Raw genomic sequence first — 26982 nt, forward strand, 5'->3', positions numbered from 1 at the left:
ATCAGAGCTGGGGATGAATGAAGCCAGTACTGTTTGTGGCTCTTTTATGTGATTCTTTGTGTGTATGCATGTGTGTGTGAGCTACCATGCAGTGGAACCTCCAGTCCAGTCTTGTGGTAGCAGCTGTTCTTAGTGGGACAGCAGCCAGGTAACCAGGGTGCATGCTGGGACAGTGGAGAGGAGGGCCAAGCATTTGATTTATGTGAGTGTGTGAGAGTGTGCGCAGTTGCTTGCACATATAAGTAGGTGTGTGCAACTGTGTGTTGGTGTGCCTGCTGGCATCGTCAACGTCCGGCTGGCAGAGAGTCAGAGGCACGCCGTCCTGCAGCGTCGGGGAAGTGGCTGGGTGGCGCCGTGGCGTGGCGTCTGACAGGAGGACAGACTGTCGGAGGGGACGACCACACGCTCAGGACCATTATTACACACGGAGGAGGCCACAGGCAACAACTGGTCCAACAGTGACTCTCACACTGCTTTATCCCTCTAAGACCCTTTTTCAACAGATACATGATCAACAGTTTTTTGTATTTATTAATCTCGTGAAAGCCTTTAAAACCTGTTACGTTCGTCCTTTTCTTACTTTCAGCTCCTACACAAATTTTTTTTGCCAACTTTGGAAAATCTTAATCATCTTAATCAGGGCTTTCTGCATTTGTTTTTCTGTATCTGCATACAGATGAAAGGTAGCAGGGCTCTTCAAGGAAAAGGCGATGCGTCTCTCTTCAGTGATCAGGATTTTGTAATGTGTGTAAGCTAACCTGATGGACGCCATGTAGACTGTTTCATCAGTAATGATCAAATCTAAATAAAGCCACGAAGCACTTTTACAAAACAAATTCTCTCTACCAAACTCTACTTCTGACTATTAATGTTTAAACTTCTAAAGAATTATCACCAAAATGACCAAACATTTAAAATTTCCAGTTTTTGCTTTTATACTTTTATGTTTTTTATCTCTCCATTATAAAGTTATGGAGAGCCTTTTCCAATCATTTTTAACCTCCAATCAAAAATACAACACAAATTAAAAAAAAAGAGTATTTTGTAGCAGCATGTTCCTTGGCTGTGTAGCTTTCACAGGGCCTAAGGATGTGTTTTTGTGGCTCCTCTCCTGGCTAAATTTCCAACATGAAGGTTAGAAAATGTATTTGGCATGTGACAAACAGCAGTAATGTCACAGTGTGTGGAGATAAAGGGTGAGGACCAAGCTGTCGGATGCAGGAGGACATCCTGAACTCCAAAGCCCAGATATACTGTATATTCACTAAGAACCCTAAACCCCAACTCCTAATTATTTCTGACACAGACACAGAATCAGTCAGGACCTCATCTTTTCCATTTCTTGTGTGGTTACATTAAAATGCACATGCATGGATGTAGCACAGTTGTGATAAAGCAGTTATTTCCAATATTATAAGTTCAATTTTGACACAGTATCGATAAATCATTCTGTATTATCGTCAGTATGCGATTATCCTGATACTCTCAAACACATTTTACACTTCATTGTGTTATGAACATCTGAACCATCACACAGCAACAGGCAGGACATGAGTCACACTACAAAATTCATCTGCCATCAGAAACCAAAAAAGAAAAACAGTTAAGAAATGGATCACATCATTATGCAAAAAGGTCCGCAGTTCATTTGTGCTCGTTGTTTAGAGCATAAGAAGGTACTGGCTGACACAACAAACAGGCAAAACTTTCAAATTATTTATTTCACAGTCTGGTAGAATGTCCATTTTTCCCAGTGCGTTCCAAACCTTGCAGTCTCAAGTTTCAGGGAGAAGGTTAGTTGCTCCATTTCACAGATTAACTAGTAATTAACTAGTATTAACTAGAGTGTTTTTATGTATCTGAAGCCTTCTTAGTTGAAGGCTATAAGTGGCTGTCTTGTTTTTTTTTTTTTTTTTAAATTCAGTCAGTTCATGCTCCAAATAAATATGACTAAAATCAAAATAAACCTGTAACTGATTATTGATCATCTTCAGAACCCCATCCAACCAGCTAGAAGAAACCACAGGACAATCCCAATGAAATCAAAGACATCCCCACACATTGTTCATCAGTAACAATGTTCAGTTACTTTATTATTTGAGTTATGAAAAACCTTAAAGTATTTTTTTCAGCATCATTCCCTCCTTCACGTGGCCGAATGTATCTTAGCATCTTTCTCCTACCTTAACATACAATGTTGAGGGACCTCTATTTTGTAAGGTTATAGGATATTAGACAATATGAGGTGATGTCTTTACTTTTCCAGTATTTATTCCTCCAGTCAGTTGAACTGGTATGCAGACGTCAGACAAGTGTGCTGCTACAGTGTTACAGTTTAACTGTGAGCTTCATCACAGCTGTTGGGACTTTTATTTTACTGTTATGAAGTTTATTTTACAGTATTTTTGGGGCGTCCTTCAGCTTAAATTCAAAGTGTGGAAAAAAGGCATAAACAAGCAGAGAGCATTTTCTCTTCTTCCTCCGAGGCATCAAATGATGTAGACATTTTTGGCTTTTTTGAGGCTTAAAACTCTTCAACCATATCGCGTTCAGCATTGATTAGGACTATAAGGCCTCACAGACAAGTCAGTGGTCTTCTTTTGTCTGTGTCTCTGTAGAGGACAATGAATCTGAGTGCTTCTCTGGGGCCTGCCAGACTGCAGCTCCTGCACCCCTGCACTGTGGCATCAGTATTCCAGGCCCGTTCATGGACACGGCGTTCCCTGAGCTGATGGAGCAGGCAGCATCTCTGCACCCTTCTCCCATTGTACCACCAGAGGGCAGAGCACAACACTGCATTTTCTTCACGCGTCCCAGAGCACTTTGTGTGCTGTAGCCTACTTAGGTTCTTCCTCTTTATATCCCCCTCTTTAAAAAAAAAAAGTCCTCTATTCAGAGTTGGATTTAAAAACATTAGATGGTTGGTGAAACAGCAGTGACACGGCCTAGACTGCTCTTTGGTCCATATGATGAAGCTTCTTGCTGCTTGTACGTATCAGCAGTGGGGGTGATGTGAATGTGTCATTTCAGACTATGTTTGCTCCACTGATTTTTTTTTCTTTTCAGCTGGTTGCTTAAAGCTCTCCATTGCTATTCAACTCTACATGACCCAAAAATAACCCGAGGTAAGCGCTGTCAGCAACTCCTCCATGGTCAGCACAAACAACACACACATGTACCCGCACACATGCTTGCTCATGCAGATCCACTGTTTGCATGAAATGGGGAAAAAATACAAACATTCCCACGCATGGATATCTGCACACACATTTAATTCTCAGAGAGTAAATGTGGGACTTCTACTGTGAGCTTCTCAGCAGTTATAACATTGGTGGCATCTTGGGAGGAACAGCTCCAGTGGGAGCTTGCTCCTCAGTTCCAGAATATTGTCCAGTAAAGTCACACAAAGGTCACCAGTGGGTTTGATGGTTAGGTAACCTTGCAACGTGCCAGAGACATAGAGCCAAGCTCTGGCAAAAAGACAAAACCAGTGTGTTCCATGTTAATATTGCCAACCCAGGTAGGGTGAGGCCTCTTCACCTCCTCCGGAGTCCCTCCCTCCACGTCTTTGATCGTGCAGCTCTGCAGAGACACTTTGATCGCCACAGCAGGAACAAAAGAAAGAGAGGGAGGGGAGAAGAGGAAGCTTAGGGGAAAATGAAGGAGAGCAGGGGGTTAAATGCAGGGGAGCCTGGCGATGTCGACTAATTTGCACTCCAGTTTACCTGGATGTCAAATCTGAGGACTTTTCATTGACTTTCAGGATTATTTATTTGCTTTCTTAGACTCAGACTGTACTCTCTGTCTTAATTGTTAAAGCATGGACAAACTTTAGTGATGATTTAGTGCATCTGCAGGGTGAAGCTGTCATTAGTTTTGGTGCAAGAGCGCTCAATACAGGCCCTCTGCACAACTCCTGCTATACAAAGAAAACAAAACTGTGTACTCATCTAGTTACTCTCTGTATGAAATTGAAGAAAAGAGGAGGATGTTTTAACAAATATGTAAACATTGAAAGTCTTCCCACTTGTTCTACTTTACAGTTGTCATTCAGCAAATGGAAAACTGCTCTTCCTCTAATAGTCAACTGTCTTCCAGGGGCCAGAACAGGCGACACTGAGGGAAATTTAAAACTGCTGGCTAAGGGTAAACATAAATTCCATAAAATTATAATTCACTTTGGCAGTAATGACAGCTGGTTACGTCAATTGGAGGTCACTAAAATTAATACTGAGTCGTTGTGTAACTTTACCAAAACAATGTCAGACTCTTTTCTCTGGTTCCCTCCCCAGTTGTACCAGCAGTGACTTGTTTAGCTTGTTAATCAACTAAAGACCCAGACAGAGTTTTAATTCATTTGAAAGCCCAATGCTTAGCTTTGACCACCCTAGCCAGAAAACTCCCCCCCCCAAAAAAGTTTCATTTGTTGCTGTTCTATTGTCCACCTGGGTCTTACTCAGAGCTTCTGCCTGAATCTCAGGATTGGTTTTTTTTAAATAAAATAATTATTAGACTCAAGTGGCTTCTTTCAAAATGTAAAAGAACCCGCTCACCACTTTAATCACAGTCTACAGCTTGTTCTGACCAATAGCATAGAAACTGAACATTTAACAGTATTTGCTGAAAACCCTCTTTCGTCTGATCATTTCCTAATAAAATTTAAATTTACAATAATGGATTACACAGCATTGAAATGGATTTCATCACAGTAGACGTCTTTCTGAAAGGGATGTAATTAAGTTTAACAATATAATTCACCCGCTGTTATCATCTTCACCTCCAACACAGAGCAGAACTGCTACTCCTGCAGATGTGAATATCTTGTTAAGATCTTTACTTCTTCACTGCGTACAACTTTAGATACTGTAGCATTCGATACTAAAAACACATTTTATTACAGCATTTAGAGTATGCGGTAGGTATTAAAGGTATTGCGCTGCAGTGGTTTGAATCATATCTATGTAACAGACTCCAGTTTGTTCATGTAAATGGAGAGTCCTCTTCAAACACAAAGGTTAATTATGGAGTTCCACAGGGTTCAGTGCTAGGACCAATTCTGTTTACATTATACATGCTTCCCTTAGGCACTATAATTAGAAGGCATAGCTTACATTTCCACTGCTATGCAGATGACACCCAACTCTATCTATCCATGGAGCCAGATAACACACACCAATTAGTTAAACTGCAGGAATGCTTTAAAGACATAAAGACCTGAATGACATCTAATGTTCTGCTTCTAAATTCAGATAAAACTGAGGTTATTGTACTTGGTCCTAAAAATCTTAGAAATGCAGGGTCTAGCCAGATGTTTCCTCTTTACACTGGCCTCTAGTAACACTGTGAGGAATCTTGAAGTCATTTTTGATCAGGATATGTCCTCCAATGCGTATTTATTAAATATATAGAACTACTCAATATGTCCAAAAAAACCTTCAGTTAATTCAAAATGCTGCAGCAAGAGTACTTACAGGGACTAGAAACAGAGAGCAGATTTCTCCTATATTCATTTCTTTTCGTTGGCCCTGTAAAATCCAGAATTGAGCCTGGTTCTACTGGAGGTTTCTTCCTGTTAAAAGTGAGTTTTTCCTTTCCACTGTCACCAAAGCACTTGCACATAAGGAGTCATATGATTGTTGAGATTTTCTTTGTATCATTGTATGGTCTTAACCTTACAATATACAGCGCCTTGAGGCTGGGTTGTTGTTGTTGAGATTTGGCGCTATATGAATAAAATTGCCTCTGTGGGCCCACAGCGTGTAGCTGAACTGTGGAGCTATGTGGATGGGGCAAAGTTATATTTATCCTACATGGACTCTGGGAATTCTTGCTTCTATATGGGTTTTCTATGGGCAAGGGCACTGTTGTCCATGTTGACATGATAGCATCACACAGCTGCTACAGATCTGTGAGCTACAGAGGATGTGAATCTCCTGTTGCACCACATCCTGATGGTGCTCTGTTGGACTGAGATCTGGTGAATGTGGACTTTTCCACTTGGCGTAGTCTTCTGCTGCTTCAAGACCGTTTTATGCATTCAGAAATGCTCTTCTGCATACTTTAGTTGTAACAAGTGGTTATTTGAGTTCCTGTCAGTTTAAAGCAGTCGGACCATTTTTCTCTGACAAAACTCCTCCAGCGTGTCTACTAACCATGCCATGAACATCATCCTGTTATCTTGCTCACTTGTGATTGATTATTATTTGCTTTAACAAGTAGCTGAAGAAGTTTACCTAATAACGTGGCCAATGAGTGTTAACAGTCTTTGGTTTCCAACCACAATTTATGTATTAGAACTAGCAGGCACTGCCAGCATTTGTGTAAAATAAGACTGAAACCAAGAGCGAAGCCTGAGGACACCTTTCCTGAATAACAATGATTTAAAAGGTGACAACTTAAACTCTCTCCAAATTAGAAATAAGGGCTGAACTTGTCCTTGCCCTTCCAATCTGCGATACCACAGTTGATGTATTGTTTCACGGACATTTATGGCCCTGTGTCTGCCTACTGTCTGGCAGGTCCAAATCACTGCATAGCGTGACAAGCCAAGACACTGATTTGGAAAAAGTTATGAGAGAGAAGTCAGAGAAGACAGCATGACAAAATGAAGATGATATACTCGGGCAAAGCTGAGAGGGGAAAGTAAAAAAAGAAAAAAAACTTATTCATTCCTAAAACATATTAAAAATGTGACATTCAGACAGCTGCACCGAGGCCAGGTGCTGCTTTGTGAGGAAGCTGTACCTCTAAGGCGCCTCCACAGGACGCGCGCGCACACACACACACACACACACACACACACACACACACACACATACTTTCTCTTTAATGTAATCCAGGCTTGTAAAATGGCTTCTGCTTATGAATTCTGAATAAAGGAAGCTATACATAAAGAAGCCCTATTCATTTGGACTGCTACGTTGACACATTTTCCCCTCAAATTTATGGGGAGCAGCTCGTGTCCATGAACTCAGATAATGGCTTATTAGGATCTCAGCACATTTTTAAAGAGAAACTTTTCTCTGCCCTCTTATTTGATGAATCTGAAAGTGTCCAGAGCTTAGAGGATATCTAAGAGCATAATTTCACAGAGAAGTCTGCAAATCCTTTGATTTATATGTATTTCAGTGGTTTGACTTGTCTCTGCACAAGAAACACATGCTGAAGAACAATCTGCCTTTTGTCTCACAAATAGATTTGCTTTGTACACCTGCTTCAACAGCGTACAGTTAGCACTTCACACGCTTGCAGCAGTGTTTTAGGCTCTGAAAGCAATGCTTTTAGGCTGGTGGTGTAGAAAGGTTTTGGATGTTCTTTTTGCAGGCAAACCTCTGGTAGAACTGTGTTATTGCAAACCCGTGTTTCTTTCTTGGGGATGCCTCGATGCAGAAAGATGCCACTGCTGTTTGCATCGAACATGCAGGCTTCTCTGAGGCTTTTTAGAAAGAAAGGAACAAATGTGCTCACTACTGTGTAAAAGAGCTGTGTTTGTAAAGCACAAGAGATAAAACTCCCAGACAGCCTGTTTTGTAAATTTATGGTTTGAGCTGCTTTTTGTTAAACAGAGATATTGTCATGCTTTAAACGAGGTAAAGTCAGACATTTGATGGGCAATGGTGATATTTTTTGGATTGCAGCTCCCAGTGGTCGATTACAGCGTGTTATCACAATTTTACAACAGCAGGCTGAGGCCCTGATTTTAGCAGAGCACACATGGTTTTATGTCTGACAGCTCAGCTTTTATTTTTATGGGTGTATGAAGGCTGATGCCAATATTTTTTAGAAGGAAGATGCCAAATAGCAAATATTTTGTATAGATATTCAGTGTCTGAAAAATAGCCCTCTATCAAACTCCTGGCATTTCTTTATTCCATATACTATATAAGGTTAACACCAAAATGGTTCTGTAAAGAAAAGATGGAAAAAATGTCTGTATACTGAGTTAAAACATTTATTTCTGTCCAATGTTGCATTATTTATTTATTTATTTATTTACCAAAATCTTGTATTGATGCTAGATTTTCAATATTCTCATTGGACTTAAGGTCTACACTCTGTGGTGGCCGATCCTTGTGTGAAAAATGATGCCCCATGCTCCCTGAACCACACGGTCCCAATTTGAGCCTGATGAATCCTGGCATTGCCATCTTAGAATATGTCTGTGCCATCAGGGAAGAAAACAAATCAATTGATGGAAAAGCCTGGTCATTCAGTATATCTAGGTGGTCAGGTGACCTAATTTTTTCGCCACATAACGTTGCTGAAGACCCGATCAGCTGAAGAAACCTGAGATTAGCGTATGGTAGAAAGGAGTCATGATTGAGAAGTGTTAAATATCCTGTTGCCATCCTAAGCATATTAATCACTCCAGAAATTATCCAGTTACCTATTTAATCCGAGTGACTTTTGTTGTAAGCAGTGTGTGCTTAAAGTGGACTTAATCATTTTTTCTGAATTTCATCATCAGTGTATTTGATGGCTAACAGTAAACAGAAACAGTTTATAGTTTGTTCAGTGTACCTTCCAAAATGCAGAAAAATATAATCTCTCTCTGACAGCTCAAGCTTCAGACCACAAGTTTGACAGGATTTCTGATCCTGGACCTGTTTGTGTCTTTGGCTATAGGCAGATGTGAGATCTTGTAAATGCTGATTGGTATAAAAAACGGATTTCAACCCTTTATTACAAAGGCCTTCCTTTTACAGCCTTGCGTGTTGAAAAGGAGTAGCCTACATTATTCCCCATAATTTCACAATATTTTTCACATTTCACCTAATCTTGTTTTGTAATTATAGCATCTGCATCTATTGTAGTTTTCATCTTTCCTTGTGAAATACTGGATTTGCCAAACTCTTAAATAAGTAAACCTGAAAATAAAAAAAATATGAGACAATAATTATGTGGATGTTACTCACCTCAGCGCTTGTCCTCCCTTATTTGACATTTTACTACAGAGACTTCAGTCCACCACAGTAATAAATAATGTTGGTTTAAATCCTGTTTATCTGATACATTCCAGTTTCTTCCAATAAATCAGGACTCTTCAAAAGTCCTTAAAAGTTAGTCAGAGTCAGAGTTCACCAGGGTTCTGCACAAGGACTGATTCCTCTCTCGTTATATATATTAAAACTTTAGCTGATATTATTGAAAAAACAAACAAACAACAGAAAACAGAAACCACTGCATACATTAAATGTGCACTTGTAGTTCTCTACGAAGCCAGACAACACAAATAAATTAGTTAAACTATTCTAAATACTGAATTATCATATGCTGCCCTAAAAATCTCTGAATCATAACGTCACAGTGAGCAACCACAGAGTGATTATATGTCTCTTTTCTTAAATATTGGCTTCCTGTAAATCCAGGTCCAAGATCTTTCTCCCCAAAAAGACTGCAGACTTGTAGTTCGTAGAGTTTCTAGTGGGAGGCGGGGCCTTTAGTTACCAGGCTCCTGCCATGGTGCACCAGCTAGAACAGCGGTAGGTCATCTACTTTTAAGATTATGCTTAGAACCCTGAATCAGCCTTTAGTTATGCTGCTATAGGCTCGAGCTGCTGAGGAAACTTCGCATGATGCACTTAGCATTTCTTCTCTGCTTCCCTTTTATTCATTATGGGAAGCAGAAGGCATAGCTTACATGCCATTGTTAATCACATGGCATGTCATACATCTCTGCTTCTCCTGCTTCTGCAGGTGGTCGCTTCCTGTTAAAAGTGAGTTCTTACTCCTCACAGTTGCCAAGCTCTGCTTGTTGGGAATTGTTATTGTTTTCTCTGTAATATCATGGGGTCTAGGTCATGTTATCAAGCACTTCGAGACATGTGTTTTCCTGAACTTATCTATTTTAGATAAAAGGCTAAAAAGTCACATTCACAATGAAGTCAAAACATTATAAATGCTAAAAACCACAGCTCTGTTTGACAAATACTTTCCTTTCAAGCCTGATTCTGTTTGTATTTCTTTTCTTCTCTAATAAGGACCAACATTTCAGATATCAAAATGTGACAGACAGACAAGTGCGACAAACAAGAAGGTGTTGTAGAGACACGCAGTGAAACGTGATGATTTGTTCCCCCTAGGGTTCGTATTTTATTCATCAGGACTTGATGCATCCAAGTATAGGATCATTCGGTTTTGGCACCTTCAATTTGAACAACACATTAAAAATCAAACGAAACAAAGAAATGACTAAGGCTGTGTGAGTTTTAAAAATAAAATACATACATACATACATATATTTATATATTTATAAAGAAATCGACCAAACCATTTAAAAAAGCAGTTTTGTTCCATGTAGATTGTTTGGTTCGTCCCACAAAAGCAGTAATGAACTAAATAAATAAATAAATAAGAAACATAAGAAAAATACACATGAAAACATTAATACTTTAGCGCCTTGGCTTTTCCCCCCCCCCCTTTATAATTATTAACCTTTAAAACTTAAGTTTCTCAAGAGCAGATTTGCTGTAATTTTATAGCATGCATTTAATTTCTGAAATTGTGAGTCACTTAGCTTCTCTTGTACTATTTCATATTTAACTTGTTTTTATTTTTGTGTTTGGCGTCCTCTTCTTTTCCTTGCCCTCTGCTCCTTCCTTTCTTATTTAGCAGAAGTCGTGTTTGGAGTCTTCGCTTTGTGTGACCTTTAACCCCCTTTTGTTGGCTCTTTCTGTTAAGGGGTTTCGACTCTCGCGTTACGACCCCCCCATATAAAAAAAGAAAGTGAACAGGGACCAAGAAAAAGACGAGAAGGTTCTATTAAAAGATATTATTCTACTGTCTGCGTCTGCCTGTGGTGGCTGCTGTACTGCTGCTACCTGAAGGACCATCTCTTGTTCTCGACCTTCGAATGAAAGCATACTAAAAGAGTCTTTTCTCATATTAACAACAGCACTTGGTTTAGTTAACTCGATTTTTTTTGTGTATGTGTGTGTTTTTTTTCTCTTTTTTTGCTTCGGTAAAGTCTGTATCTCTTGATTATTAACGTAATAATTTATTTATAAAAGTAATACATATATATATGTATACATAGTACCTTTGTTAGAGATTACAGATTGGGGTAATTCTTACTGAATCCCAAGCTGTAACAATTCACAGTTTTAATGCAAAAAAAATGAACAAATCAGTCAGTAAATAAAAGAGGTGGCAGGCTGGCTGAGGGGGGAGCTTGACCTGTTGCTCCAACCAAACTTGTGGGGCAATACTGTCAACCATAAGGGCAATGAAATGATGAAACCAATTCTTTGTCTCATAAATGCCCACCCCTCCCACCCTCCCTGTCAGCGCCCCGAACCTCACAAACAAATCCTGCTCAAAAATACCTGACAGAGCTCACTTCCTTGGGACATCCTGTCCCACTCTCAGTCCTCTGCCATTCAATCCAGGAACACAGCAGACTTGTTGAAACTCTCTCAACAATGGTAATGGAAAAGTCATGCAGCTGAACAAAAAGAACAAATGTCTATAAACATGGAAATCCATCTTCTCCTGGGGCGTTCTCCACCCACAGGGGTTTCCGTGTCTCCTGGTCTCCGCCGTGCTGGCCTGGCCTGTGTCGACTCTCTCATACAGGCGTGGTGCGGCGGTTCGCTGTGTTGGTGTGGCTCGAGTCTTTCAAGTCCTTCTGGATGCAGTTGTGGACTTGCAGGAAGTTGTGGTCCCTCTCAGAGTTGTAGGTGGCGGTTGGTGTGCCGGAGGATTTGAGGGTGTCCCGGGGAAGCGTGTACATGGAGATCTCCGTGGATGGCAGCGCGCTGAAGCCCTTGAGGCCCATCGGCGAGGTGTCGCGAGAATGTGACGGGTCTGTGGAGCGGGAGGAGGAGCGCGAGCGGCGTCTGTAGCGGTAGCGGTAGCTGGGGATCCGTGTTATGGCCGAGCCTTGGAGGTAGTCGGCCGCGCGCGCCCCTATTCGCAGCTGTCGATGGCGGTCGATGAACATGTGCACGGCCAAGACGCCCACCATCTCAGCCATGATGAAGGAGAGGGCACCGAAGTAGAAAGACCAGCCGTAAGAGTAGCTGTTCTTCTTCGAGTCACTTTTTGAAGGGTCTCCTGCGTTGGCTGATATGTACACAATGATCCCGATGATGTTGCTCAGGCCTGACGTGTTGGGAGATGTAAGATGGGCACAAAATAAGGGAAGAATTGTCGATTTATTGGGAAAAAAAGATAGAGGAAAAAAGACAAAGAGAAAACAAGACACAAAGTATCAGTCAAGATGAACTCAAGCCTTTAATCCTGGTAACTTACCATTCACGCTCACACCAAATATGTTTAGAGTGCTGATTCAGGCACTGTACACAGTCTGCTAATCCTGTCCAACTCCTCATCCAACACGGCTGATGTTACAGTCTTAATCTTTGCCCTTTCTGTGGCAAAAAAGGACATTTATGTCTTGTCTAGATTGAAATAAAGCATATATTCTGTGTCTGAACATATATCCAAATATATGATCTCTTTATATATATTTACGTCTCCATCTATATATCTTACTTTGCCTTTTTAGTTTAGTCACACACACAGAAATGTTTGACATGGTATTTCTGGGAAGATGGATTGTAGGGAAAGTGTGTCAGGGACACCATATTTTTAGAGATGAGTCCCAACGGGTGGTTTTTAGCCTAGCAACAGGACCAAGAGAAATGAAAGGAAGGGAAGAGAAGAAGTGACTTGTAGCTGCAGTGACAGACGTGACCAGCAGCCCGAGAGTTTTCAGCATGGCCTTTTGAATTCATGGTGTAGAACATTAAGTTTTAAAAAAGTACTTTATAGCAAATACTGAGAGGAAAAACACCAACATCGTGTCTGTGCAGTAAAAATTAGGGTGCATCTGAGATTTTGTTACCTTTACACAGAGCCAAGCAAGCAGCTTCCCTCATTTACACTCTATGGGAACATATTCACTTGATCTCATTTTGAAGTACACTGTAAACCCAAAGAATTTAGCAGAACTTGTTGATGAACTTAAATGTTTCAGTTTATCAGAACTCTACTATATTGTGTACATTTCACATTTACCCTTTTCACTAAAATAAAAGTAAAATGTTTAATAATTACATTGAAAAATATTTAGTAACTAGAACTTAAAGTTTTCATTCATATCTGCCATGAGAACAAGTTGACATTACCTAAAAGGAATGAGTGAAACACAGTCACATTTGTTGTTCACTTTTGTGATCTTTTTTAATTACACAAAACTCAAAGATCTGGACACTGAAAACTCAAAAACATGTCACACAAACTGTACAAAAACCAATTGTGTACTTCAAAATTTAAAAGCACATTTCTTCAGTTCAACAGTATTTTCTTGGCCTCCACTGATGACACACTGCACTGTTAATATTCAAAAATATCAAATGCTAAAGACATATGTCTTTTTCAAATAGCAGATGTGACTAATTACACTGTAAACTGATGAAATGCTACATTTTTAAATGCTTATGTACAACCGTCCTGGTTCTGTTATTTTACAACCTGCTTTGTTAACATTCATATTCAAAATAATGACCATCAGAAATGTCTTGAAGTTCAGTTATTGCAACAAAAATAATAAAATAAAACAACAAAAACAATACTGTGCTCTGAGACGGTGATGCACACTTTTGGGGAACAGTTTACCAGATTACAGAGTACTCTCAAGGAATACAGTGTTGTTCAGTCCCTTGGTAATAGCTGTAGTAGTAGGTGTAGTGCACAGATCACTCCAAACATGACTAAGAAGTTCATCAGCAGTTCTTGGGAGACCTCCACAAAGTCACTCTGAAGGACTTTCACAGTCTGGTAATGAAGTGGGTTTTTGGCAAAGATTACTATAACGAGGGCCGTGGCATCATCTCAGATATGGCTCATTTGATTCGTCTTGAATGAATCAGAGAATGTGATCACAAACTAATTCTCTAATTCACAGGACTATTGTATGACAGATCACCTCTCCAGTTAATCATCATAATCATTTTCATCAGAAAAGTGGTTTATACTTGTTGTGACGCAGGAGATTCTGCAAATCTTTATAATACGTTAAGTCTTTAAGCACCATCCAGGAACCTTTGTTGTGTCGGAGTTATGTTCAAAAGCCATGTATTATTTTAGCTACAACTCTGCATTTTGTAGTTGTTTTGAGAACAAACTACACCTGGGTAGGTAAAAACAGATGATCTGTGTTCTAGACTGTAATCTGTTCTGAGTCCACTGAACCCCAGTGACAAATAAAGAGGAAAAGCTGAGATGGTCTGGGCGTGTGCAGAGGAGGAATATTGGATATAGTGGACAGATGATGTTGAAGGTTGAGCTGTAAGGCTGGAGAAAAGAAAGAGGAAAGCTAAAAATTAAAGCAAAGTGAATTCAAGAATAGAATTCAAAGTCTCAGTTTGAGGTTCATTTCAAATCTCTTTTCATTATTAACATTTTACATTTCAGCCAAAACTTTTGCTGTCTTACCTGTATTAGGATACTTCTATTTGAAAAAAGTAATTGACTGAATCAGATGGCCATTAGGTTTGGCGTGGAACGTGTTGGGCATGTTCTGTTTGAACCCCTTTGAAGGTTGGTGCTTTGAGTACACCTACATCGGAAAAAAAGTGCAAGTTATGACCTTTGCTATGGTGAGAACAAGAACCTATGCCTCTCATCAAATTGAGTGAAGTAGCTAACACATTTGGATTCTGGTAATATTAGATGTTGTTGAAAGACACTGAAACGAGAATTCTGACTTTCAAAAGGCTGAAGTAACATATCCCCCCCCTAAAAAGTTTATCCATCTCTCTACATCAGGGGTGTCCAAGTCCAGGCCTCAAGGGCCGGTGTCCTGCAGGTTTTAGATATCACCCTGTGTCAACACACCTGGTTCATTACCAGGCCTCTGGAGAACTTCAAGACATGTTGAGGAGCTCATTTAGCCATTTAAATCAGCTGGACACGTCTAAAACCTGCAGGACACCGGCCCTTGAGGCCTGGAGTTGGACACCCCTGCTCTACATGGTCATATCACGAAAGGTTAACTTCTCTTTGCTTTTACCAGCTTATGTCACTTTTTCTCCAGTTCTGAAATTTTCATTAATTCCGTCCCCTTAAGTTTGAAAGACTTCATCATAATGTTTATATAGGACAGAGAGCATTGTATCAAAAAAGGACAAAAAAAAATCAAATACCTCAGAATAACACATTGTCTATAGTAAAAATGTAGCAGTCTGTCTCAGCTACCACGGTGAACTCATCTTATTAGCTGTTAGCTTATTAACTGTTAGCTAACGGTGTCACTGAATGAGAATTGCTTTGCTGACATTTCACTAAAATGGGTTGGAAAAAAGTGAGATCTAAAGAAAAGTAGAATACTTACTGTGATACAAACATTGGTGGTTCAGTGAGTCTTCAGTCCCACCCACTCACATTTTAAAATCAAACTACTGCAGACACATGGGCGGACCTCCATATTTGACAGGAAATTACAGCATTAGTGGAGTCTTTATTAGTACAAAACAAACCTAGATAAAAAGGTCAGGTTATTGTTTTTAAAGCTTGCAGTTGATGCAGATTTTTATAATGGCCTAATAACTGCACTGCACTAAATGAATAATTTTCAATTGTTTTTTAAATGTTTAAAATGTTTATGAAATGTTCCAAAAAAAAAATAAAAGCGACAAAAAAAGAGCAAAAAAACCCCCAAAAAACAAAACAAAACAAAACCCCAAACAAAAACAATTTGTTAAACTTTGTGGATAATGTTAGTGAAAGAACCTGTGAGCAACTAATAAAAGACAAGGACACTTTAATTCTCGGTCCCTGTTCACTCATTGTCTTTTCCCAGAATCTGAATCAACCCAGCTGCTATAGCAGACTAAAAACAAATATCTTTTATATTTGGGGTTCAAACTGACACCAGGAATCAAAACCTTCCAAAGATGTCGGCCATATAATTTAAATAAATTAGTAAAAGTAGCGAGCACTTAATAGCCAAAATAGTTGAAGTTGATCCAAAACAATAAATTATGAACTAATTCAAATGTAAGAAAATTTTAGATGAACATAAGCTATTTGAGTTAGTAGGACTGTTTTTAAAAAATTAAGTTGACATTTTCTTAATGTATTTAATTACTTTGAACATTTGGTTTACAGTGTAGATGTAGTCTAACCTCCAGCTTCCAACAGTTTAATGTTTATCCCTTCTTTAAGCAGATAATCGTAACAGATTATGAATAATACCTGCTGGTTTCAACTGTTATGTGGCATTTAAGGTAAAGTGACCATCAGTTTGCAAAAGCAAAGACAATATGTTTGATTGATTTCTTGTATTGTATCAAAATAGTGAATTTGTTGCTCAGTAAAAGCAATTTTACGTGCGTTGTACTTGTCTGCTTTGTAATTAGAGCACATATGCTTGTACCCAAACTAAATGTACATTTCATCTACATGTCAGTGCATTCTGGGCATGCTTTGGGGTGAAAAGATGCCATGTTTTTCATGAAACAGATGAATGATGAATTCAAAAATGGGGTTATAAATACAGAGGGTTGACTGATACATTGGGCTGATACTGCCATATCAAACACAGTACTTAAATATATGTTGTCCAGTAAATGCCAGTGTGAATACTTTATGACAGAACATAACATAGAAAAAGAGCAGTGCATTAGTTAGCACTATTGCCTCAAAGAAACCCCTGGGTTCTTATGTACCACCTTTCTGTGTTTGCATTGGTTTCTCCAAGTTAACTAAACATACATATCAAAGGCATGCATGCTAAGTTAACTGATTCTAAATTGGCCTGCTTGACTGTGAGTGCGAATGATTGTCTGCAGCCAGTTCAAAATTAGTGCAGATGGTTTGACAAATTCTCAAGCGTTTGTTTCATTTTGCGGGTGTTTGACTGACCTGCAGACACAAAGAAGATCCCTGCGCTGAGGATGATGTTGTGGCGTGACTTGTAGAACTCACTGGCAGCTATACACAGGCCTCCCATGAAGAGCAGGATGACGCTGAGGATGGGGAAGATGCTGGAGGCTCGCACCGCACCTGGAAATCAGTGGAAGACGGGAGAGGGAAAAAATTGGGGAGAGGGAGGCCAATGGAGAATGGGATGTGATTTGGTGTACACACAGAGGGAGGACAGCCAAAAGGGCAAAAAAGAAAGTGGGGGAAATGGCAGGGATGAGCATAAATCAGAGGGAGCGACAAACAAAGACAGAAAAGCATATTAAGATCCATTTCAGCATCTGGTCCTTGTTTGTGAGCACATCCTAATCAACACCCCAGCAGGCCTGTGAAAGACTCCATCAACACTGTCTAGTGAGTGTGTATCCCCACAGTGAGCCTGTTACCCAACCTTATGTAATCACACTGCTTGACTCTACCTCTCTCTTCCTTTGCACACTTCTCCACACACCACAGAGCAAACCGGTTGCTTCATGTGAAAGGCGGTCCACAAAAGCGCTACGAGACTCTGGCATGTATATGAGCCAGGCCGCAGTGCAGAGGGATACAGCCTCTGTCTTTGAAACAAAACAGTGTCCTTGCAGCTAATTATCATGAGGAAAAAAAATGGAAACGGGATAAGATGTTACTTTTGAGGTCAAACCAGGGTCATAAAAGAGCTGCACTGCACCCTGGGGTGTCAGGTAAAATTAGAGTTTGAGAAGCACACAGTTTCTCTCTAACAGTCACCTCCTGCCATACTTTTGCCTCTCACACTTCAATTTCCCCCATCCCTCCCCCTCTCGCCTGTTTAACATGCACACTTAGACTTTCATCAGGGTGGTTAAATTTTCACCACTTCACCTCATCTCCCCACGTTGCTGCCGCCTCAGCACTTTTCTCAGCTTCTCCCCAAAGTGCTGACACGGGGCTGGGTGGCTCTGTGTGGAGCTTGGCCGCTTGCACCTCCACGGGGACCAGCTGGAGGTCCCAGCGGCCCTTCTGCCTGCCTACCCGCCGCCATTCATCACTTCCCTCCTCACTTGATCTCTATCCTGGATCCGTTTGTCTCCTTCCCGCTGAGCACCGTGAGACTTCTTGGCTGATTGCTGGCTCAGTGGGAAAGCTACCTTGTGCCCTCAGGTGGGCTGGTTGGCATCAGCTAACAGCTGCAATGCCAGTGGTGGCCACAGCTGGCAGGGCGTTCACCCTCCACTGGGCTCTCACTGGTAACTACAGCAAGATAGGTGACTGCTGAGGCTCTGCAAAGTGTATGCGATGGATGCCGTCATAATAAAAAACGAATAACAATTAGAAAAGAGTTGGCTGCTTGATTTCTTGATCTCACTCAAGACTATCTTCATCAATTTAATCCAAGCAGCAAACTCTACAGCTGATAAATGAAGGCAGCATCAATGTGTCAAAAACTGCAGCTCTGGCATTCAAAAAGGATGTACCTTTGTTTTGATGAAGGCAATTCCAGTACATTATTTGTATGTCACTTTGCACTAATTAGCAGGTATCTGTGTCTGTGCATTGCAACCTACACTCTATGTGTGCAGCAATCTTTCTACTCTTGGCTGATAAGTTATCCCTTCACCCTCTTATCCCAATATAATTATATCTAACTCTGAAAGGAAAAAGAGATGCGAGTGTCTAAAACTAATAGGTGATAATATAATAGCTATGTCTATCTTTGTGATAATGCCCTAGGGTGTTTTCTGACATTCAGACCTGAAAACATTGATAAATTCAGTCATGAATTCTTCTAAAGTTTTATAGGCAAAGATGACAAAAACCCACAAAGTTTTGATATGACACTTGTGACAAAACTGAAATACAGTAAGTCTGTTGGTAAGTAAAAAGGCATGTATTTAAAAACATATATCTCATATCATCCACAATAATACAGAGCTCCAGTTTGAATAGCTCTTATAGAAGCTCAACAACTTGGAAATTCACTAAGGGCAAAACAGAAGTTCTTGTCAAATTGTAACCATGCTGTGATTAGTCTCTTAGTAATTTAATTGGCTGAATAAACTGATATAGGCCATAACTCCTCAGACTGAAAAGTGAAGGCCAGTGAGGAAGTGCCTTAAAGCTGCATTATTTCTAATAGCCAGCAGAGGGCGACTCCTGTGAGTGCAGAAAAAATGTCTGTTTGAAATCTAAGGGGAAAAACAATCACTGGTTAACTTAATCTATGACTTTAGCAGACAATTTCCTGATAAGGTCACAGTTTCAACTGTTAGTCTCAAGTTATAGTCAACACAACATAATGTTGATTTTGTGAATAATGGGCCCAACTAAGGCCAAAAAGCATGATAAAGTTTAAAGATGGAACAACTATTGACAAGTTGCTGGATTAAAACAGTACACTGTCTCTTAGTTTCTCACTCATATCCACCCTTTTCCCTTTCAAAACACCAAGGTGGTAATGGCAAAGCTAAGCTTGAGGACGCATTGGTTACATCAGGCAAAAATCAAGAATTGAGGTCTTGTTTAGCATAAAGCTGAGATATGGACAAACACAAGAAAGATATCATGGTGCTGATAGTCTGTTGAGACCATGACAAAGGGTTTTGGTCTAATTCCCTCCTGTATCTCTAAACCAACTGAAACTCACGCTGAGCTCAGTGCATGGTTGGCAGCAGCAGTGCCGGAGTGGGCTACACTGCATAAGCAGTGGTGCAGAAAGTGAAGTGAGCACACAGAGGTTTGGATAGGACATGCATCCTTTCTCTGACATTGGCAACTAAGATTTTCAGCATATAAAGTGTGGAAAGGGTATAGCCAGGTAACGAGGACCTAACCACAAACTAACAACAAGTAATGATTGCGTGACAATTAGCTAATATGAAAAATAATCAGCAACAAAATTTAAGGATATGTCTTCATCAGGTTTTCACATAAAAAGGCTGTTAAAGTGGCAAAAAGCAGGTAGGGAGCAGGTGAGAAAATAATAAAAATACTTACATTATAGATCCACATCCCACTGACAGCGCACAGGAGGAGGCACATTGTTCACAGGTTTCATAGACTGAACATTCAGCTTTGGTGTGAAAGGTACCATTGTATGAAAATAGCACCTATTTGGATAACAGCCTATGACTGTATTTTTGGATGTTATGTAAAGTGGTGTAACGGACAGCAGTGTCATCCAACACTGCTGGTCCAGAGCAGATATTTCAACATCTAGTGACCACACTGACCTGAAATTCAGTATGGTGATTTGTGCTCCCCCAGAGGATGAATGCTAATGATTTTTGGTGACCCCATGACCTTTCTGTTCCGGGCATTACGAGGCCAAAACAAAAACAAAGCGAAACCGCTCCTCATCCCTAGAGGATTCACACTTTCATGCATTATTTGATATTTTAAATTTTAATGAGTATATGACATTTGGTGGGTTTGTTAATAGATCCAAACATATATATAGAATTAATTATAATGATCCCAGAGCTGACAAACAATTATTATTTTTTTATCTCCAAAACTGCCAACAGCCTGAAAAAAATTAAATAAAGTACGATGTTCATTCTGTTCTGCGCTGTACATGGATGAGACGACAGTTATCAAATAAATTACAATAAAAAAACTGCTGTTTTTACATTTTACACAGAAAAATCTGTTCAAAAAATGCAGACTGGATTTGTTTAAATAATGTTTGTCTGAATGGCCATCTGGGACAATGAATGCAAGGCCCACACTGTCACACAAATGCTCTTTACTTTAGGATTTATGGATTCACTTGTATATTTTTAAATGATGTAAGAATGCGCTGCCATACTTTTTATTTAGGATGTTACTATTTAAACAACTTGTAATGTACTTAAAAAAAGAAATTATGAGATACTGCATGGAAACAAAAAACTGTTTGACTTTATTTTTTTTACCTTTTATATTGTAAAATCAATGCTGATGAATTCAATTACAAAAAATAAAAAATCCGATATATTCCATCCATCTATTTCCTGCTGCTCCAGATTTCGCGGGAAGCAGTCTAAGCAAACACAGAGACTTCTGAGGGGACACCGAGGTGTTCCTAAGACAGCTGAGAGATATAATCACTCCAGCATCTCCTGATTCTACCCTCTGGTAGGGTACAGGCAAAACATAAAATCAGACCCTTAAATTTTAGTTAAAAATTCAAGTTAATCATCCAGCATACCAAAGACAAGCAAATGATTCTAAAACTAAACATCCCGCCATTAAAGTTACTTTCCATTTGTGGTGTCACATGGGTGCCAGAAATTACAGGAAGAACTCTTTTGGGCATTGAAATGAGAACAATTAAGTGGAAAAATCTACGGAGAGCTTCAATGAGGTGGTATTTGTTAAAATTTCTCTGCTATGAGCAACATGGATAGAAACGATTTAATATGTGAAACCTTAGTGCTTGATCTATAAAGGACCTAGAGAGCATTCATGTTTCTGACATTTCCTTTAAATTCATCCTAGCTGATCAAAACAAAAGACCTGGAGCACCTGGTTTTGGATAATAGGATGAAAATGACTGAGCTGAAGAGATTCACGGATCAGTAGCACCTTTATGAAACTGTTTCTGACCTGACATTGTAATGTCTCTGCTCCCTGCCCCACCCACATCCATCATGCCATCATTCAACATCACGATGTACTTATCGTTATATTTAACCTTGCCCGGCCACTGAGCTCCAATCTGTATGATGAAGAAGACTTTAATGCCGTTATTCGCCACCTTCCATTTTTCTTTCATGTGTCTGTCTCTGTCTGCTGCACACAGTCATCTCGCCAACTTTGTCACACAGCAAACGTCCCACATCTCATTTTTTCTTTGTCTTCCCCCCCATTTCTCTCTCTCTCTCACTTAATTTGCACTCAGTCAAAGCACAAGGCAGTTTGAGAGATAAAGTGTCATCTCGCCCTCCCCCCTCTCTCCCGCTTGTCTCCTTGCTCATCCACAGGGGATTGTGGGGTTTTGAGTAACCAGTGAGGGGGGATGATTAAATATTAAGTTGTCCTGAGAGTTGACCCCGCTCCTGTGTCCCACTCTAAACGCACCACTCTTCCTAAATGCCTCCCCCTCACTCTCTGCCTCCCTCACCACCTCTCCCGTTAACCCCAAAAGTATTGACCTGGCCATTCACAGCACATTACCTGCGTGAGGGCACGGGGGCTCTTTTTCATCCATCAGCTTCATTTGCAGGGACAAAAGAGGGACAGAGGGCCAACCAAATTTATTGATTGTTGACAGTGGGGCTGTTTAACGGTGCGGGATCTCAAGGTGACACCAAAGTTGAGGAAACCTCAGAGAGGCTCAGTTGCAGACAAACTTAGAGAGGAAAAGGAAGCCGATTTTGACTTTATTTCACTAATCAGCTGATACGCACATTGGTTAGCAACAAAATGTAACTGAGAATTTTGTCCATCTTAGTCCAGAACAACAGCCGACGGCTTTGATTCCTAAAGCTGCTGCTAAGCCTTTACAGATTGTATTTATTAATTTAAATGTCCATCAGTATTTGAATCTAAATGTGAAATTTAATTGCTACAAAATTAACAACTGAATAAATAAACAATTAGTGTTGACAAGCTTATTATGAACATGAAAATTCACGACTGATTGGGTACTCAAGCTGTGAAATTCAAGACATGAAACCCAGAAAGGAATGACTGGGTTATAAACAAGCATTCAGCCCCAAAGGCAATTGGTTAGATATCTAATATTAGATGTGCTTTTATTAATCCAAAAATAAATGCTTATAAACATGTTATTTTATATATAGTAATGAAGCAACACCTTATGAACCCTTAAACAAGCAAACTAATCCTTTCAGTGTATAGTCAACAGCACAATAAGCATTAGCAAATGTAAGCAGACCCTTTATAAGCCTTTAATATTTGAGCCCTTCTTGTCTCTGCAGAACGAGTGCCTCAGGTATGAGAGCTTCTGTGAAATCCTGAAAGCAATGAAAGGGATGCTGTGTAGTTCCAAGACGAGAAGCTCCAACTCATTTGCATGGCTTCGAAGGTCAGCTGGCCTGCAGTGCCACTCCGGTCCTCTGCATCCCCTGTGCTAACATCCATGTTTAGCAGTGCGCTGAAAAGTGCAGCGACCTTCAGAGTGACCTCCCAGCATGCAGTGAGCCTTCACTGGGATCAGGCTGCGCCAACATGCCCCTGGGTTTGGCTGACCACGCGCTATCTCAGAAAGAAAGGCTGAAGTCCCTGCAGATTTTTCATGCCAGGATGCACTCTGTTCTCCCGTGTAATACTGAGTGTGTCAGTGCTCACTTATCGTTTGTATGAAGCTCACATAGCTGTGTCTCCGAGCAGCTTGTTGCCTGCAGTGAGGACAGAGGATGGGAATTGTTGGATAAAGACTGGGCAAATAACTATGCCCCCAGGCAGTGAGGCTGCATGTCTGAGAGGCCACCTATTTAAAACCAGTCCTTTCTCAAACTACATTCTCAGGATTTCACATCTTCACTTTCCATCTTTATAGGATCAGCTGAGCCCCCGTCAGAGTTTTGGATCCTGCCTGGAGGGATGCTTAAGCAGAGAAGCATCCCCAGGGGGACGCAGGCAGAGAGACTGACAGGCTGACAGATACACGGGGAATAGTCACTGCTGTGGATGGGTGAGTGGTGAAAGGACAGGTCTATGATACGCCACCTCTTTGTCCTTCTTTTACACATTTACAATTAATGCATGCTGTCTCTGATATACATACACGATTTCTTACTGATTAGAAATTTGTATCTGCACAAACTGTTTTTTAAATAAATTTTAGTGGATTATTTAAACATGGCTTTAAATAGTTCCAGATAATGAAAGCCATCCATCCATCTATAGGCAAGAGGTGGGATACACCCTGGAAAGGTCATCACTCTGTCGCAGGGCTGACACACATCCATCCTTAATTAACAAATGAACCCATAAACAGTTAAACAAAATTTTAGTTACATAAATCTCACCAGTTTGAAAACTACTACCTTAAAGGCATGGCCTCAAATGACTTTATTCAGTTAGAGGATGAAATGAGGAACTGCACCAAGGCCAAGATAAATGACGATTGGAAGAATCTGTAAAGGTGCTGGATGACTGAGCGTGCATCAGGACAAGTAAAGGTACTGTTACAACGATGTAAAAATAAACAAACAAACACAAAAAGAAAGCAAATTAGGAACAAAAACATTATTTAGACAGTTGAATTGTGCATGCATTCCCCCTTGTCAGTGATTGCACTGCAAATACTGATGCACTGTAATACTGTAAGTAGTCTAGGTCAGCACATTCAAACTGATTTTAGTTCATGGGCAGCATGCAGCCAAAGTTTTAGTGGGTAAGACCAGTGAAACTGTTGTACTGTAAGCTATGTACAACAAACAAAGAAACAAGCTTTGTTTTTCATCATAAGGAAGTATAGCTGCATGGAGAAAATGTTCAGATTTAATGAACAAATCTGACTGTCTATATTCAGTCAATCTGCTATTAAATCCCCCCCCCCCCAAACCCCCCCCCCCCCCAACAATAAACAAAAACAAAAGACAGCTGTTGTCAATCAAATGAATGTGTCTGAATAGCAGGCACTGCATGTCTGTGACAGCAAGATGGCTGTAAAAGTGACAATTACTCACACCTCTGGCTCAGATGAAAAGATAGAACTTGGATCATGACATCATCACAAGTCATGATCCATAAACTACAAGTGCTTTTCTGGATGAAATTACTGTTAAAAAAAGTCTTGATGCACACTTAATCATCCAGGTAAGGAAATCCTGAAAAGTTGATTCTGTTGATCAGGGCTTAGCGTTTTTACTCTTCTGCACACCTGCCACATTAAACCCAGCCGTGTGCCAGTTCTGGCTTGCAGGCCGTGCATTTGACAATCCTGACCTTGGTGAATGAAGTTTAACTCTTTTACAGAAACCAAGAAAGGTTCATACAAAGGTCTGCTAGCTTTATATGACTGTTTGTGCACATTTAGTGATGCTTATGATCTACACAAGTGCTATATCTTCACAGCAAATAGAAAAGGTCTCATTGATAATTATTATCAAGCAAAGTGGCTTAATTCTGACAGACAGCTGCTAAGAGAGGAGGGTAAAATGAGTGGCAAATCACTGCCAATCTCAACAATCCCATCCAAATGACAGCTTTAACCTCTGTGCTAATATGTAATGACGGCAGTGACCTTCGCGGTGCATTTTGTTTCTGAAGCCCTGACTTCAGAGCACATGAAAGGATACTCTCTGGAGTCCTGTGATTAGCACCGAGGTCACAGTTTTGATTTAGGTTGAGGTCACCGTCACAGAGAGCGGAGCATCTCGACTGTTTTATGTCGTGACATAAGTTTAGGAACTTTTCTGGTGATGAATGCTTCTTGCAGCTCTCACTTGCACTTACATTAAAAGCTGTATCATGGCTTATACTATATTTGACTTTAGCTGTGCTGTCTGCTGATAATTTGGTTTGAGGAGGCTGAGTTTGATTTCCAGAAACTTCAGGATGGTAAACCTGTTTTTGATACATTTGGAAAGCTCTGTATGGCACCAGCACAGTACTTTACACTACCTCTCTGTTATACATCCATTTCTTATCTACATTTGATGATGCAGATGCCAGTTTAAAGTATAAATTGTTCTGTAAAGACCAATAAAATTAAAAGTCACTGCTTTTCTCAAACTTTAATTGATTTCTTCTCCTACTGCTTGGTGTCTGTTTGCCTTGTGATGATTGGCACTTTTCTATTTACCAACAATATGACTGTTTTTTTCCCTTCTTCTTCTGTCAGGAGCTGAAATGAGAAATGCCGCATAAGTTTACTTTCCCCAGATGGACTAAATCCCACCTACTGTGATTTTATTGAGCCGGAACACTGTATATTGCTGCTATTTGGTTTCTCTTATGACAACAGAAAAGTAGGCTAGCAAGGAAAGTATCATTACAGTGTAGTGATAATATATTATTTTTTAAGGCTTGAGTAACGCTGTGTGCAGTTTTTTCTCTTTTTTCTTTCTCTGTGCAGACATCCTGGCTTCAGCATGATGGGAATTATGGAAGCGGGGTAGCCCCGCCCATCCCTGCCATCCTGCTATCATGCGTGCCAACCTGCTCGCAGAGACCCAGGGTGAGAGCGGATACTGTGTGTACTGTATTGATTGGCACGGCTGCAGCTTGGGCTGGTGTCCGAGCTCTAGCACTCTTCTGCACTGGCTGACAAACAACTTAATGAGACTCAACACCCATGCACACCCATGGCTGGGCTTCACCAGCAGCTGGTCCTGCTCATGTCACAGTGGTTCCACACTTGCAACCTTTGTCCAAAAGAAAAAACCCAAAACTACTACCACTGAGGCCTCACAAAGCAAACTGAGAATATACAAGTCAGAGTTCTAGTCAGATTCCTATAAAACTGCAGTATATGTGTACCTTTTTTTTTTTTTTTTTAACCAAGACGTCTTATTCTTAAGAATTCTCCTATTCTAGTAAAATGAGACGTGTTATATTTGAAATTTCAGTGCTCAAGCCAAGGCTTCATCATGGAACTTTATAACCTAGCGGGTGATGTCCCATGTGGCTACATTCTGTCATACTGTCTACGGACTACATAAAAATGTTCTGGGGAAAAAATGCAACATATTTTAAAATATATTTAAATCTTTGTTTTTTGACAACACACAAAATACACATACAAGTAATCAGGGCCCATTTAATTTTAAAGTCCTCATAGTACCATATCATCCCTATAGAGCACTTCACTCTCAGACTGCGGGCTTACTTGTGGTTCCTGGGATATTTGGAAGTTGAGTGGGAGGGAGAGCTTCAGCTTCAGCTGCCTCTTCTGTGGAACCAGATCCCAGTTTGGATTCAGGAGTCAGACACTGTCTCTACTTTTAAGATTAGGCTTAAAACTTTTCTTTTTGATAAAGCATATAGTTAGTGATGCTTTTGTCCTGTCTTCCTCTCCTCACCTCCAACCAGTTGCAGCAGATGGTCGCCCCCTCCCTGAGCCCAGTTCTGCTGGAGGTTTCTTACTGTTAAGAGGGAGTTTTTCCTTCCCCCTGTTGCCAAGTGTTTGCTCATAGG

General features: G+C 40.3%; 1 protein-coding gene across 1 annotated transcript in view; it reads right to left on the bottom strand.

The window, feature by feature from the left end:
* Positions 1 to 10065: 10065 nt before the first annotated feature.
* cacng2a (calcium channel, voltage-dependent, gamma subunit 2a) overlaps positions 10066 to 26982 on the bottom strand; it is an 85727-nt gene continuing 68810 nt past the window's right edge. The window contains exons 3-4 of the mRNA XM_085454966.1: positions 16870 to 17010; positions 10066 to 12102 (exon numbers count right to left, since the gene is read on the bottom strand). Coding sequence (XP_085311092.1) covers positions 11567 to 12102; positions 16870 to 17010 — 677 coding nt within the window. The 3' untranslated portion in view covers positions 10066 to 11566. The remainder of the gene's footprint in view (positions 12103 to 16869; positions 17011 to 26982) is intronic.

Source organism: Copadichromis virginalis, linkage group LG4 (assembly GCF_057382275.1).
Source record: "Copadichromis virginalis isolate Kocher_CV1m ecotype Utaka linkage group LG4, C_Virginalis_male_GT1.1, whole genome shotgun sequence".
In the NCBI taxonomy this organism is placed as follows: Eukaryota; Metazoa; Chordata; class Actinopteri; order Cichliformes; family Cichlidae; genus Copadichromis; species Copadichromis virginalis.